We start from the raw sequence: 15,631 nt of genomic DNA on the forward strand, positions 1-15,631 counted from the left end.
ACCTTTAGGTTAGCAGCAGTAGCCCTTAACACTGCCCCACCAGGGTTTCCTTTAGTATCCATAGTATGTTCAATTAAACACATAATCCTAAACATATAACTCTTTTTAGAGAACATTCCAGGTTTATCTTTTCCACTCCTTGACTATCTTCCCATTCATATGCATGTAGCCTTGGACCTCTGCCTGGGTGGAACCAGTAGACCCTGGTGTCCTCTCCTTTTCTGGTCTGGTTTTTGTTCCGGGCCACTGCAGATGTGGTTTTTATCCCCTTAGCATAACTTTCCTTTTAGCCATTACAGGTAACAACAACGAAAGTAACCACCTAAGAATCAAAAAGTTTCACTACCCAGGCCCTTTTGTTCTTTCTCGTAGGAAGTCCCATGCCTGCACGAGTTTGGAGCCATTGCAGCAAATATTGCTTATGGCGCCAACTGTAAAAATGATATGGGGGCAGTGTTTGACTTTCTCTGACCTCACCAGGAGGAAGGAGAATCAAGATCAACAGCCCAAGGCTGATTCCTGTGAGGCGGAGGTCAGACATGCCTCTTCTTTCCGCCATCTTTACCAATTCTGACACCAGTGGTCTCTTCCATGGCACTTTCTACTTCTCTGCTGGGTTTGATAATTTATTGCAATGGCCACATAGCACTCGTAGACAAAACTCCTGATTATGGGCTTTATTAGGGAAGTAAAAAAGAAAAACTTAACGCATTGCCGTTGAGTCGATTTTGACTCGTAGCGACCCCAACAGGTTACAGTTCAGCCTTAGGAACACTCAGGATACAGTTCTTCTGTCAGGACAGCCTCTTCCTAGCCATGCCTGCGGGCACGCCTCTCTCTGGCCCCTCAGCCCTGCTCAAGCAAGTGTTACAAAGTCTTTTAGCTCTTCCGGTAGTGCCCAGAGGCACCCCCACTCTGCCAATAAGCCTTGGCCTAAAGGCACTCAGCTCCAGCTCCCTGGGTCAGCAAACCAAATTCCACCAGATGCCCGGAGGCACCGTACTTCACCAACAAGCCTCCCAGCCTAAGGCACTCAGTTTTCTCACTCCATGGGGCGGGAAGCCCACCACGCCGTCTCCTGTTGGTCTTTGCTGCCACCATTTCTCTGTCACCACTTCTCATCTTCAGTGTTAGAGTTCTCTCTCTGACTCTTGGGTCTAGGAAAGTCTCAGCTCAGGGATCCCAGGTCCAAAGGACATACTCCGCTCCGGGTTCTTCTTGGTGATGGTGAGACCCTCTCTTTACTGCCTCTGTGATGTCTCATTTTAAGCCTAGTGGGATGTCAAAACTGACCAATACCCTTGGTGGTTCACAATTACCTTATTTGCACAGTCCCACCCAATCACTTGAGTGGGAGTTACAAGACCATCGAGAGAGAAGGGCCACACAAAAGTGATCCATCGCACTGCAGTCAGATAAATACAACCAATTGAATGGACTGTTACCTTTGCTTTTACCAGCTCTGTTTCTGTACATGACAGGCTTCGAACAAATAAAAAGCTGTGAAGCTCTGCATTGTGGTGATGGCAGCTTTCACACCCTCTCTGCTGTGTTGGTTGCTCTGCGTTCTGGTGAGCTCACTAGAACGGTGATGTCCAGTAGCCAGATGTGGCTATTTCAGTTAAAGTTAGTTAAAACTGAAATAAGTAATTCAGTTCCTTAGTTCCTTTGTGGTTATTAGGTGCCGTCGAGGGGCTCCAACTCATAGCGACCCTATGTACCACAGAATGAAACACTACTTGGTCCTACGCCATCCTTATAATCGTTGTTATGCTTGAGTCAATTGTTGCAGACACTGTGTCAGTCCATCTCCTTGAGGGTCTTCCTCTTTTTTACTGACCATCTACTTTACCAAGCATGATGCCCTTCTTTAGGGACTGGTCCCTCCTGATAACATGTCACATGTTAAATTCTGAAGAGCCACATGGGGCTAGTGGCTGCCATATTGTACTGTGTACAAACAGAACATGTCCATCTTCACAAGAAAGTTCCATCGGACAGTGTTTGAATGATGTCAAGCAGGAGCTTGTTATGAAGAAGTTAAGGAAGACTGAGAAGGCCTAGACATGGAGATAGTGGGATGATATAATGTAGGTATCGATGGTTCCAAGGGTATCAGTTAATAGAATGCTCATTCCTTGAATTAAAGGCTATAGAGCAGTGAATGCTTCTCAGAGTTGAATGTGGATAACCAGGGGATCTTGTTAAAATGCAGATTTTGATGCAGCAGGTCTTCGGTGGGGCTTGAGATTCTACATACCAAACAAGCTCCTAGTTTATGCTGAAAATACTAAGTGTAGAAATAAGGATGTGAATTAAAGTTAGATGGTGCTATTATGAGTTGGAATCCACTTGACAGCACTGGGTTTTGGGCGGGTGCTATTAAAACAGTACCCTGGTGGCGTAGTGGTTAAAAGCTACATCTGCTAACCAAAAGGTCAGCAGTTTGAATCCACTAGGTGATCCTTGGAAACCATATGGGGCATCTCTACTCTGTCCTGTAGGGTTGCTGTGGGTCAGAATTGACTTGATGGCAGTGGGTTTGCTTGGTTGTTTTTTTAATTAAGAAAATAATAAAAGGAAGGATAATGCTTAAAGAGGAGGCACTTGTATAAAGATTATGTGTGAGGGAGAAAGAGAACATTTACACTGAGAACAAGAAATAAAATAGTAGGAGTCAGCTGGGTGGGGAAGCAGGGTAGAAAGAAATGGCAACAGAGATGGGAGATGGTGCCTTAGAGAAAAGGCTTTTCTGATTTATTTGTTGACTGATTTACTGTAAGGTTGATAGAGTGTTCAGGAATCCTCAAGATTGCTCAAAGGCTTTAGAACTGGTGGTATCAAGGTTTGAGAATGAAGGGAAAAAAAACCTCAAGGGGAAGAATATGTTAATTACAAAATGAAATGAAAAATACTGATCACATTTTTTTTGTTGTGCTTTAGATGAAGGTTTATAGAACAAACTAGTTTTTCATTAAACAGTTAGTACACATATCGTTTTATGATATTGTTTAACAACCCCATGACATGACAACACTCTCCTCAACCTTAGGTTCCCTATTACCAGCTTTCCTGTCCCCTCCTGCCTTCTAGTCCCTGCCCCTGGGCTGATGTACCCCTTTAGTCTTTTCTTTTATGGACCTGTCCAATCTTTGGCTGATTACTGATTACATTTTACAATGCTATAAATGAAATGAAAGTAAAATTTTTTTAAAAAAGTACAACAGAAGGCTTTTAATTGTACACCATTTAAAATCTAGACAGATCAATGAGTTCATTGACAAAACTTGAAAAATACGTTCTTCCTGAAAATTCACCCAATTTGATATCAAATAACTGATCTGTAAGAGAAAAAATTAAATATGTGAACCCACAGCCTCAACCTTGAGCCCATGACTCCCTGGAGAAAATCAGGTTGAGGTTTTCTAGCCTGTCCAGGCCTAGATGCTTCTCATGCTCTGCCAGAAGGAAGAGACCTGTAGAGCTGTGTGAAAAACACTAGTGTGTGCACCAGGCAGCTGGAGCCTTTTCTGCCTTAAATGCAGATGCTTTCAGGGTAGAGCATTGCCTTGAGCCTGGGAGGTAGCCCTGCCCAGGGAAAGAGCTGAAGGCCAAGAACCTGTCACTCCCTCCTTACTCAACAGTGTCTCCTCCCCATTCTTCTTCCATTTCAGGTCACAAGTGTGGCACAGGGAGAACTAGACCAGTCTAGACAGCCAGGGACCTAGGGCGACCATCTTGCCCGTCCAGAAATCACAGGGATTGCAGCTGTTCTGACTGGTGTGTGGACCAAACATTATTCATCTGCCTCCAAACTGCCTAGTGACTCTGCTTCCACTCCCATCCCTCTTACTGAAGTGGCTCCTTGGACTTAGAGAAGACACTCACTTGGACTTCCAGAAGCTGGAGCAAGGAAATGGTGAGTACTGTGGAAAACTGGATTATTCTTATCCCCCCCACAAAAAAAAAAAAAAAAAAATTTTTTTTTTTTTTTTTAAGGGGAAAAAGCTTGGTATGAAATGTTGGGAGACCAGCTGGGTACTGTGGGCTCTGTGGTTCCTCAGTGTGGTCAAAAGTGGCAGAGAAGGCCAAGGGACTGGGCCCTAGAAGGCATCCTTAGGCCCTGTTTCACTTCATCTGTACACACGTTGTTTTTCAAGATTCGGATGCCAGTGGTTATGTCCTTTATGTGACCCTCAGAGCTAGCCCCGTGGAACGTTAACATCCACCCTGGGCCTTGCTCCTCTGTGTTGGAGTGGCAGAATCTCCTGAGCAGAGCCTGAAGATGGTGCAGCTCTGGCTGAGGAGGCTGAGCCCCAGGTCCTCCAGAGCCATCCTTGTCCCATAATTGAGGTTTTCTTGGCTTTCACCAGGCACTGGAGCCATTTCTGTGCAGTTCTAAAACTACAGCTCTTCCTCTCACACTCTATGATGGCATAAGAAAGGAGAGAGTTGGCAGGCAAAGACCTTGACTGTTTATGGGGTCCTGGGTGGGGCTTGGTGCACTCATGCCCTTACCAAAGTATTAGGTTGGGGAGAATGAGTCCAGGTGGATCATGCGTGGGGTCTCTAAACCAGTGGGGAGTGCTTTTGCCTTGAGGCTTTCAGGTGTGTGAGAAGCATGAATAAATACCCAGTATAGGCCCTTGTCCTCCCACCTATCTGTGCCTAGAGCTGATCTTAAATCCCTATCGTTTTCGACTGCTTTCCACACGCTTGAATTAGGATCTAAAATTAAAGTGTTCTCTTTGCTAGAGAAGTTCAAAATATGATATGTGTGTATTTAAGTCCTTGGGTTTACAGTTTTCACTGAAAGAAAATTTCCAGATCATTTGGTGTATTTCTACTGAGAACTTTTCGGTTTAATGGATGTAAACTTCTCAAACACAGAGTAATGCCTTCTTTATTGATGTAAAGCTATTCTAAGCTTACTTAAATCTTGAGAAAGTTCTTAAAGACTCCTATTACATTTAGCAAGTCATGCCAGAACCCCTAATTTGTTAAATATTTTAGCAACGTTCTGGCTAAATGGAAATAAAGTGGATATAGACTCTGATATCCCTGGTTACTGTGTTTAGAAAGAGAGCCCTAACGTATACTTTTATGATTTGCAGAAGTGTATTAGACTATTGAATAAATATTAAATTTATTTTAATATTTATAAATGTAGATGTTAATAAACATTTAGTATTTAATATTTAAATACTAAATTCAGAGGGCCCTGAATATTAAATTTAATGGGTTTTATTATTAGGAGTGTGCATTCCTGGTAAAGAAACACTTAATACCTCATTGGATTTGTATCGTGTTTCTAAGTACAATATAGGTTAGTGAAATTGCTTTTCTAGTTGCTAGCACCTTCAGAGTCCAAAAGTAAATATGAACTTTGAAAGTATACTTAGGAAGATGTGTTTCTATTCATGTCCTCATCCAGCCAATTCCCCTTCCCCCAGCTTCTTTAAATAGCAGGCTTTATTAACTTTCTGAAGCATCTTGCCAGTGTTTATGTAAAAGCGAGCAAGTAGAAATGAAATTTTTATTTCCCCTACTTTGTTATACAAAAGGTAGCAAGGAATTTACACTTTTTAATGAACGAATTATGCTGATGATCTTTTCATAACAATACATAAAAACCAAACCAAACCAAACCTGTTACTGTTGAGTCAATTCTGACTCATAGTGACCCTATAGGACAAAGTAGAACTGCCCCATATGGTTTCCAAGGAACGGCTAGTGGATTCAAACTGTCTACCTTTTGGTTAGCAGCTGAGCTCTTAACCACTGTGACGCCTTAAATCTTAAGTTCTTATAAAACTCTGGAATGCTACATATATGTGGTTGATCTTAGTTTTGTTGTTTTTAACTGTGTTACCATGAATGGACACCTGAATTGTGGCCAATATTTTGCTGTTACAAAGATTGTTCTAGTGAACATAAGTGTAAATTTCTAAGATCCAGGTATCGATAGTTGAGGTATAAAAGCCCTTCTGAACTAAGACAAGTTAAATCAAAACGAAGGGGTTTTCATATGATTGTAAAACTAATATATGAAAATTTCATTTGTTTTGTTTTTTTCATAATTTTTATTGTGCTTTAAGTGAAAGTTTATAAATCAAGTCAGTCTCTCACACAAAGACCCATGTACACCTTGCTACACACTCCCAATTACTCTCCCCACAATGAGACAGCCCGCTCTCTCCCTCCACTCTCTTTTCGTGTCCATTTTGCCAGCTTTTCGAATCCGCCAGGCGCTCCTTGGAAACTCTGTGGGTCAGTTCTACTCTATCCTATAGGGTCGCTATGAATCGGAATCAACTCGAGGGCACTGGGTTCTGGGAACCCCCTCTACCCTCTCATCTCCCCTCCAGGCAGGAGATGCCAACATAGTCTCAAGTGTCCACCTGATCCAAGAAGCTCACTCCTCACCAGCATCCCTCTCCAACCCATTGTCCAGTCCAATCCATGTCTGAAGAGTTGGCTGCAGGAATGGTTCCTGTCCTGGGCCACCAGAAGGTCTGGGGACCATGACCACCGGGGTCCTTCTAGTCTCAGTCAGTCCATTAAGTCTGGTCGTATGAGAATTTGGGGTCTGCATCCCACTGCTGTCCTGCTCCCTCAGGGGTTCTCTGTTGTGTTCCCTGTCAGGGCAGTCATCAGTTGTAGCTGGGCACCATCTAGTTCTTCTGGTCTCAGGATGATGTAGTCTCTGGTTCATGCAGCCCTTTCTGTCTCTTGGGCTCTTATTCGCCTTGTGTCCTTGGTGTTCTTCATTCTCCTTTGACCCAGGTGGGTTGAGACCAATTGATGCATCTTAAATGGCTGCTTGCTAGCGTTTAAGACCCCAGACACCACTCTTCAAAGTGGGATGCGGAATGTTTTCTTAATAGATTTTATTATGCCAATTGACTTAGATGTCCCTTGAAACCATTGTCCCCAGACCCCTGAACTTGCTACACTGGCCTTCGAAGCATTCAGTTTATTCAGGAAACTTCTCTGCTTTTGGTTTAGTCCAGTTGTGCTGACCTCCCCTGTATTGTGTGCTGTCTTTCCCTTCACCTAAAGGAGTTCTTACCTACTATCTAGTTAGTGAATGCCTCTCTCCCACCTTTCCTCCCTCCCCCCTCAACCACAAAAGAATGTTTTCTTCTCAGTTTAAACTATTTTTCAAGTTCTTATAATAGTGGTCTTATACAATACATTTAAATAATGTTTTAAACTGTTGTAAAGTATATCATAAACCAGGAGTGCATAAACTTTTCCTGTAGAGTTTACATAGTAATATGGGTCCTGATAATAAATAGACTTGGGTCAGTTTTTATGACCTCCCAGTGTGTCCCACCTTGGTCTCATCTCCTGTTGCCTGGTGATTGTTACTGTCTGTATTTTAGAAGTTTATGACTATTTAGTATTGCTAGTATTGCAGCTTTACCACCCAAGTTTTAATCCATAAACTCTGTTGTGTAGTTTTGCCTCTTTTGAGCTTCCTGTAAATCCAGTTATTAGTCTGTGTGGGTTCTTCAGTGACTTGTTTTCCTCAGGAAGCTTTTGAGTTTTATACATATAGCTGTAGTGTACTCATGTGTCTATGTGTGTATGTTTCCTGTGTTGTATGAATGGATTTGGGTGGCTTAAGTGTAATTTTTGCTCTTGTGAGTATTGCTGCTCTTCTTCTGTTCGTTCTCTTTCCAGGCTGCATTTGCTTCTGCAGAACAATGTTGCAGTGAGGGAAAATGGTTGAGTTGCAGATCATTAAAAAAACCAAAACCCAAACCCGTTGCCATCAAGTTGATTCCAACTCATATCGACCCTATAGGACAGAGTAGAACTGCCCTATACAGTTTCCAAGGAGTAGCTGGCAGATTCGAACTGCTGACCTTTTGGTTAGCAGCCACAGCTCTTAACTACTGTGCCACCAGGGTTTCCATTTGCAGATCATAGCCATGTTCAAATTTACTATGAAATACTGATGCATTTTACAACCTTTTCCTCCCACAAAGTAGGCATAAGTATTTTTATTTCTTCCATCTGTTTATCTAATGAATTAATTTTTTCTCTTGGAAAGAGTGGAATGGTATCTTACTTCATTTCATGGTGACACCATGTGTTTCAGAGTAAACTACACTCTCTAGTGCTTTCAGTGGCTGATTTTTTTGGGAAATAGGTCACCAGACCTTTCATCAGAGATGCCTGTGAGTGGATGCAACAACCATTCCTAGTCGCTGAGCACTTAACCCTTTGCACCACTCAGGGACTCCGTTTAGTTGATATTAGCACACATATTGAAGTGTATGTACTTCTATCACTGCTGTGCGTTGCCTTCTGTGTCATGAATCAACTTTATATAATTTGGTGGGTCTTTCCCAGGGCTGTGTATTTTTTTCCATTGGCCTATTTGTTCCTACGCTGATACTATACTGTTTAATATATTATGGTTTTACAGGTACTCTCCAGCTTAGGACAAAGTTTTGTTCTGATGACTCTGTTGTGAGGTGGTTGTAATGTAAGTCGAATACCTCATTTTTTTTTTAGTTTTTTTTTATTATTGCCCTTTATCATCAGTCTCTATAAATCTGCCTTTTATCATCAGTCTCTTTATAAATCTGATCCTTATTTGTCTTTGGGAGTTGGAAACATTAACACATGAACTTACAGATGTATTTTAATGTATGTCGTTGTTGTTGTTAGGTGCCATCAAGTTGGTTCCAACTCATAGCGACCCTATGCACAAAAGAACGAAACACTGCCCGGTCCCACGCCATCCTTACAATCGTTGTTATGCTTGAGCCCATTGTTGCAGCCACTGTGTCAATCCACCTGCGTCGTTTAATGTTTTCCCCATGGAATTCTTCAGTATTGCAACTTGAGGCTTGAATTTTTTCTTCAGTTCTTTCAGCTTGAGAAACGCCGAGCGTGTTCTTCCCTTGTGGTTTTCCATCTCCAGGTCTTTGCATGTGTCATTATAATATTTTACTTTGTCTTCTCTAGAGGCCCTTTGAAATCTTCTGTTCAGTTCTTTTACTTCATCAATTCTTCCTTTTGCTTTAGCTGCTCGACGCTCAAAAGCAAGTTTCAGAGCCTCCTCTGACATCCATCTTGGTCTTTTTCTTTTCTGCCTTTTCAGTGACCCCTTGCTTTCTTCATGGATGATGTCCTTGATGTCATCCCACAACTCGTCTTCGGTCGCTAGTGTTCAATGCGTCAAATCTATTCTTGAGATGGCCTCTTAATTTCAGGTGGGATATACTCAAGGTCATATTTTGTGATTTTTAATGAATGTTTGCAGCCGTTTCTTCTCTTTTTGAGTCATGCCACATCAGCAAATGAAGGTCCCAAAAGCTTTACTCCATCCACGTCATTAAGGTCGACTCTACTTTGAGGTGGCAGCTCTTCCCCAGTCATCTTTTGAGTGCCTTCCAACCTGGGGGGCTCATCTTCCAGCACTATATCAGACAATGTTCTGTTGCTATTCATAAGGTTCTCACTGGCTAATGCTTTTCAGAAGTAGACTGCTGGGTCCTTCTTCCTAGTCTGTCTGAGTTTGGAAGCTCAGCTGAAACCTGTCCTGCATGGGTGACCCTGCTGGTATCTGAATACTGGTGGCATAGCTTCCAGCATCACAGCAACACACAAGCCCCCACAGTACGACAAACTGACAGACGTGGGGGATTTTAATGTATACATGCATACACAAAAAATACACAAATCATAAAAATTTACTGTGACGAAGATTTGGACAACATTGGCATTTTGTCCATATGGTGTTAACTCCACTGTGGAACATTCTGGATTATCCCTGGGAATGTGGCTGGCGTTTCTAGTCAGAAAGTTAGTGAGAGCTGTCCGGTCCTTTTCTTTTCCTCATATATTTCTCGGTAATGTCTCACTGCTTCCTGAACCTGCCTGTCGATGTTAGCAAAGCAATCAGCGTTTGGGCCCATGTTTTCAAGCAACTAAAGCACCTGATTTAGTTTTTTTAAAAACTCAGGCTAATCCTTTCACTGTAAATTTTCTTGACAATTTCTCTCCTTCCTCTTTCTCATTCCTTCTTCTTCAGCATTTCTTTCTTCTCCAAAATCCATTAAAAACTAATCTGTCAGTTCCCCTTCTTTGTGATTTATGAGCTGTTCTACATCAGTAATATCAAGTTCTAAATTCAGTGTTGTCATATGGACGATTTTTCCACTGGTCTCTTCCATCGTATTATCCTGATCAAATGCTTGGAGTGTGTTCACACCACTCAGTAATTTTTTTCTATATCCCCTGCATTTATTTTTTGTAACTTCCCCCCAGGAAGATGCAGTGTCCTAGATATACTAACAGTGGTAAGAACGGTTCGTCGTAACTTGAATATGTTGTAAGTTGGAGACTACCTGTATTTCCAAAATAAATGTATAAAAATATTACTGTGTTTGTGATATGTTTGGGCACGCCCTCATGCCTTTTTCTTTAGAACATTTTGAGGATATTCATGGACATTTGCACTTATAGATGCATTTTTCAATGTATTTTTTGTGAAGTTCTAAAAAAAATTAAGCTGGTTGGTATTTTCTGGAAGTGCATTGGATGTAACAGTCTCTTTGGGTAGAATAGTTTTCTGAGTGCGTGCCCTATGTTATTATTTCAGTCTGGATGCAATTTAATAGTATTTTATCATTTTTTCTTTGTTACTGTTAGGTGCTGTCGAGCCAGTTCCCACCCTGGGTACAACAGAATGAAACACTGCCTGGTGCTGTGCCATCAGCATAATCGTTGTTGTGCTTAAGCCCATTGTTACAGCCCTTGGCTCAGTCCATCTCATTGAGGGTCTTCCTCATTTTTACTGACTCCCTACTTTACCAAGCATGATATCCTTCCCCAGGGACTGATCCCTCCTGATAACATGTCCAAGGTATGTGAGTCATAGTCTCGCTGTCCTTGCCTCTAAGGAGTATTCTGGCTGTATTTCTTCCAGGGCAGATTTGTTTATTCTTTTAACAATCCATGGTATATTCAGTATTCTTTGCCAGTGCCGTAATTCAAAGGTATCAGTTCTTTGGTTTTCCATATTTATTGTTCAGCTTTTCCATACATATGAGGCGATTGAAAACACCATGGCTTGGGTCAGGCATACCTTAGCCTTCAAGGTGACATTTTTGCTTTTTAACACTTCAAAGAGATTTTTCCGACAGATTTGTCCAATGCAGCGTCTTGATTTCTTGACTGCTGCTTTTGTGAGTGTTGATCGTGAATCCAAGTGAAATGAGATTCTTGACAACTTCAATCTTTTCTCCGTTTGTCCTAATATTGTTTATTGGTCCCGTTGTGAGAATTTTTTTTTTTCCATGTTGAGGTGTAATCCATACTGAAGGCTGGAGTTTTTTGATTTTCATCAGTAAGAGTGTCAAGTCTTCACTGTCAGCAAGCAAGTTTGTATCATCTGCATAACGCAGGTTGTTAATGAGTCTTTCTCCAACCCTTATGCCCTGTTCTTTTTCATATAGTCCAGCTTCTCAATTATTTGCTCAGCATACAGATTGAACCAGTATGGTGAAAGGATACAACCCTGACTCACACTTTTCCTGACTTGAAATCGCTCAGTATCCCCTTGTTCGGTTCGAACGACTGCCTCTTGATCTATGTACAGGTTCCTCATGAGCAAGGTTAAGCGCTGTGGAATTCTCATTCTTTGCAGTGTTATCAATAATATGTTATGCACACAGTTGAATGCCTTAGCATAGTCAATAAAACACAGGTAAACATCTTCCTGGTATTCTCTGCTTTCAGCCAGGATTCGTCTGACATCAACAATGATATCCTTCGTTCCCTGTCCTCTTCTGAACCTGGCTTGAGTTTCTAGCAGTTTCCTGTCAATGTACTGCTGCAGCTGCTTTTGAATGATCTTCAGCCAGATTTTACTTGCGTGTGATATTAGTGTTATTGTTTGATAATTGCCGCATTCGGTGATCACCTTTGTTTGGAATAGGCATAAATAGGGATCTCTTCCAGTCAGTTGCGAGGTAGCTGTCTTCCAGTTTTCTTGGCATAGACAAGTGAACAGTTCCAGCGCTGTAGCTGTTTGTTGAAACATCTCTATTGGTATTCTGTCACTTTGTGGAGTCTTGTTTTTGCCATGCTTTCAGTGCAGCTTGAAACTCTTCCTTTAGTACCATGGGTCCCTGATCACATGCTGCCTCCTGAAATGGCTGAATGTCAACCAGTTCTTTTTGGTACAGTATTCCTTCCATCTTTTGATGCTTCCTGTGTCGTCTAATATTTTCCGCATAGAATCCTTCAAATTCAGCTTGAGGCTTGAATTTTTTCTTCTCTTTTTTCGCTTGAGAAATGCCGAGCACGTTCTACCCTTTTTGTTTTCTTACTCTAGGTCTTTGATATTTCATTATAATACTTTACTTTGTCTTCTCTAGCTGCCCTCTAAAATCTTTTCAGCTCCTTGACATTCAAGAATAAGTTTCAGAGTCGCTTCTGACATTCATTTTGGACCTTTCTTTCTTTCCTATCTTTTTAATGACCTCTTGCTTATCAACACGTCAAGTCTGTCCTTGAAATGGTCTCTAAATTCAGGTGGGATATATTCAAGGTCGTACTTTGGCTCTCGTGGACTTGCTCTGATTTTCTTCAGTTTCAGCTTGAACTTGCATGTGACCGATTGATGGTCTGTTCCGCAGTCGGCCCCTGGCCTTGTTCTGGCTGATGATATTGAGCTTTTCCGTCATCACTTTCCACAGATGTAGTCGATTTCATTCCTGTGTATTCCCTCTGGTGAGGTCCATGTGTATAGTCGCCGTTTATGTTCTTGGAAAAAGGTATTTGCAATGGTCCTGAAAAATTCTGTCATGCCATGTCCAGCATCGTTTATATCACCAAGGCCATATTTTCCAACTACCAATCCTCCTTTGTTTCCAACTTTTGCATTCCAATCACCAGTAATTGTCAGTGCATTTCAGTCAATTTCAGACTGCAAAAGTTGGTAAAAATCTTTAATTTCTTCATCTTTGGCCTTAGTGCCTGGTGTGTAAATTTGGATAAGAGTCGTGTCAACTGATTTGCCTTGTAGACGTATGAATATCGTCCTATCACTGACAGTGTTGTACTTCAGGATAGATCTTGAAATGTTCTTTTTGATAGTGAATGCAATGCCATTCCTCTTCAAGTTGTCATTCCCGTCATAATAGACTATATGATTGTCAGATTCAAAATTGGCCAGTATCAGTCCGTTTCAGCCCACCAACACCTAAAATATCCAATTTTCCTAGATTCATACTTTGTACATTCCACCTTCTGATTATTAATGGATGTTTGTAGCTGGTTCTTCTCATTTTGAGTCGTGAGACATTAGCAAATGAAGATTCCAAAAGCTTGACTGCATCCATGTCATTAATGTTGACTCTCCTTTGAGGAGGCAGCTCTTTCCCAGTTGTATTTTGAGTCCCTTCCAACCCGAGGGGCTCATCTTCTGGCACTATATCAGACAATGTTCCGCTGCTGTTCATAAAGTTTTCGCTGGCTAATTCTTTTCAGAAGTAGACTGTCAGGTCTTTCTCCCTAGTCTTAGTCTGGAAGCTCAGCTGAAACCTTACCGCCATGAGTGACTCTGCTGGTACTTAAATACCGGTGGCATAGCTTCCAGCATCACAGCAACACTGAAGCCCCTGCAGTATATGGGGTTTTTTTTTTTTCCCCCTTTGGATCTTGTATTTAACACTCCTTCTTGATACTTTTTATTTTTTTCTTTTTATGGGACCTCTTTTTTAAAATTGTGCTTTAAGTGAAAGTTTGCAGTTCAAGTTAGTTTTTCATACAGAAATTCATGCACACATTGTTATGTGACCCTGGTTGCTCTCCCTATAATGTGACAGCACACTCGTTTCCACCCCAGATTTCCCATGTTTATTCAGTCAGCTCCTGTCCCTTTCTGCCTTCTCTTCTCACCTCTGAACAGGAGCTGCCCGTTTAGTCTCAGGTATCTCCTTGAGCTAAGAAGCACAGTCCTCACCAGTATCATTTTATGTCTTACAGTCCAGTCTAATCTTGGTCAGAAGAGTTGGCTTCGGGAATGGTTTTAGTTTTGCGCTAACTGAGAGTCCAGGGGCCGTGTCTTCCAGGGTCCCTCCAGTCTCAGTCAGACCATTAAGTCTGGTCTTTTTACTAGAATTTGAATTCTGTGCCCCACTTTTCTCCCAATCCATCAGGGACTCTCTTGTTGTGCTCCCTGTGAGGGTGGTCATTGGTGGTAACCAGGCACCATCTCGTTCTTCTGGTCTCAGAGTAGATGAGGCCATGGTTCGTGTAGGCTATTAGTCCTGTAGAGTAGAGGCAGTCCCCGATTTTCAACAGGGTTCTGTTCCATCAGCTGTTCTGTTGTATATTGAGTATTTTTTTTAGCTTTCATTACTATTGGCATTTATAATCAGTATTTTTATAAATGTGATCTTTATTTGTCTTTGGGGGTTGGAAAAATGACATATAAACATTTTAATATCATATGTAGTACATATTACTAATAATAAGATGTAAAAAGAAACACCAGACAGTCTTAAGTTCAGTTCATGGTAACTCGAATATATTGTACATCAGCTCAATATGTTGTATGTCGGTGACTACCAGTGGTTCCTTCTTTGAGTCTTTTGTTTCCTTTTTTCTCTCTTGCTCCAGACAAGTAGAGACCAGTAGTTGTGTCTTAGATGGCGGCTGTAAGCTTTTAAGATTCCAGATGCTTATCACCAAACTAGGGTGTAGAACACAGACTTTATGAATGGTATTATGACAGTTGATCTGGTTATCCTACAAGACTATGTATGGTTCTGTGCCTTCAAACCCAGTAAATCAATCCTCTGAGGTGTCTGGTTATGTCTAAGAATTATCTGTAACTGTGCCCCTTACGTGCTTAATTACGTATATGAATATACATGCAGTACACACATACATGTATATGTTGTTGTTAGGTGCCGTCGAGTCGGTTCTGACTCACAGCGACCCTATGCACAATAGAACACTGCCCAGTCCTGAGCCATCCTTACAGTCGTTGTTATGCTTGAGCTTGTTGTTGTAGCCACTGTGTCAATCCACCTCGTTGAGGGTCTTCTTCTTTTCCACTGACCCTGTACTCTATCAAGCATGATGTCCTTCTCCAGGGACTGATCCCCCCGACAACATGTCCAAAGTATGTAAGATGCAGTCTCGCCATCTTTGCTTCTAAGGAGCATTCTTCTAAGAATGCTAAGGAGCATACTTCTTCTAAGACAGATCTGTTCGTTCTTTTGGCAGTCCATGGTATATTCAATATTCTTCGCCAACACCACAGTTGAAAGGCATCAGTTCTTCAGTTTTCCTTATTCATTGTCCAGCTTTCACATGCATATGATGCAATTGAAAATACTGTGGCTTGGGTCAGGTGCACCTTAGTCTTCAAGGTGACATCTTTGCTCTTCAACACTTTAAAGAGGTCCTTTGCAGCAGATTTACCCAATGCAATGTGTCTTCATTTCTTGACTGCTGCCTTCATGGCTGTTGATGGTGGATCCAAGTAAAATGAAATCCTTGACAACTTCAATCTATGTATGTACGTATATATATACATATCCCTGGAGATACACCAGGACTGGAGTCCTCATGCCGGAATGGTTAACGGAAA

At 41.6% G+C, this 15,631-nt stretch overlaps 1 protein-coding gene across 2 annotated transcripts in view; it reads left to right on the top strand.

The window, feature by feature from the left end:
• The window catches only part of LOC126073529 (zinc finger protein 14-like), a 52,716-nt gene that overhangs the window by 25,112 nt on the left and 11,973 nt on the right, over positions 1–15,631 (top strand). For both annotated transcript variants that reach the window (XM_049880289.1, XM_049880290.1), the window contains exon 2: positions 3,675–3,919. In XM_049880289.1, coding sequence (XP_049736246.1) covers positions 3,917–3,919 — 3 coding nt within the window. In that variant the 5' untranslated portion in view covers positions 3,675–3,916. The remainder of the gene's footprint in view (positions 1–3,674; positions 3,920–15,631) is intronic.

This window comes from Elephas maximus, chromosome 3 (genome assembly GCF_024166365.1).
Source record: "Elephas maximus indicus isolate mEleMax1 chromosome 3, mEleMax1 primary haplotype, whole genome shotgun sequence".
In the NCBI taxonomy this organism is placed as follows: domain Eukaryota; kingdom Metazoa; phylum Chordata; class Mammalia; order Proboscidea; family Elephantidae; genus Elephas; species Elephas maximus.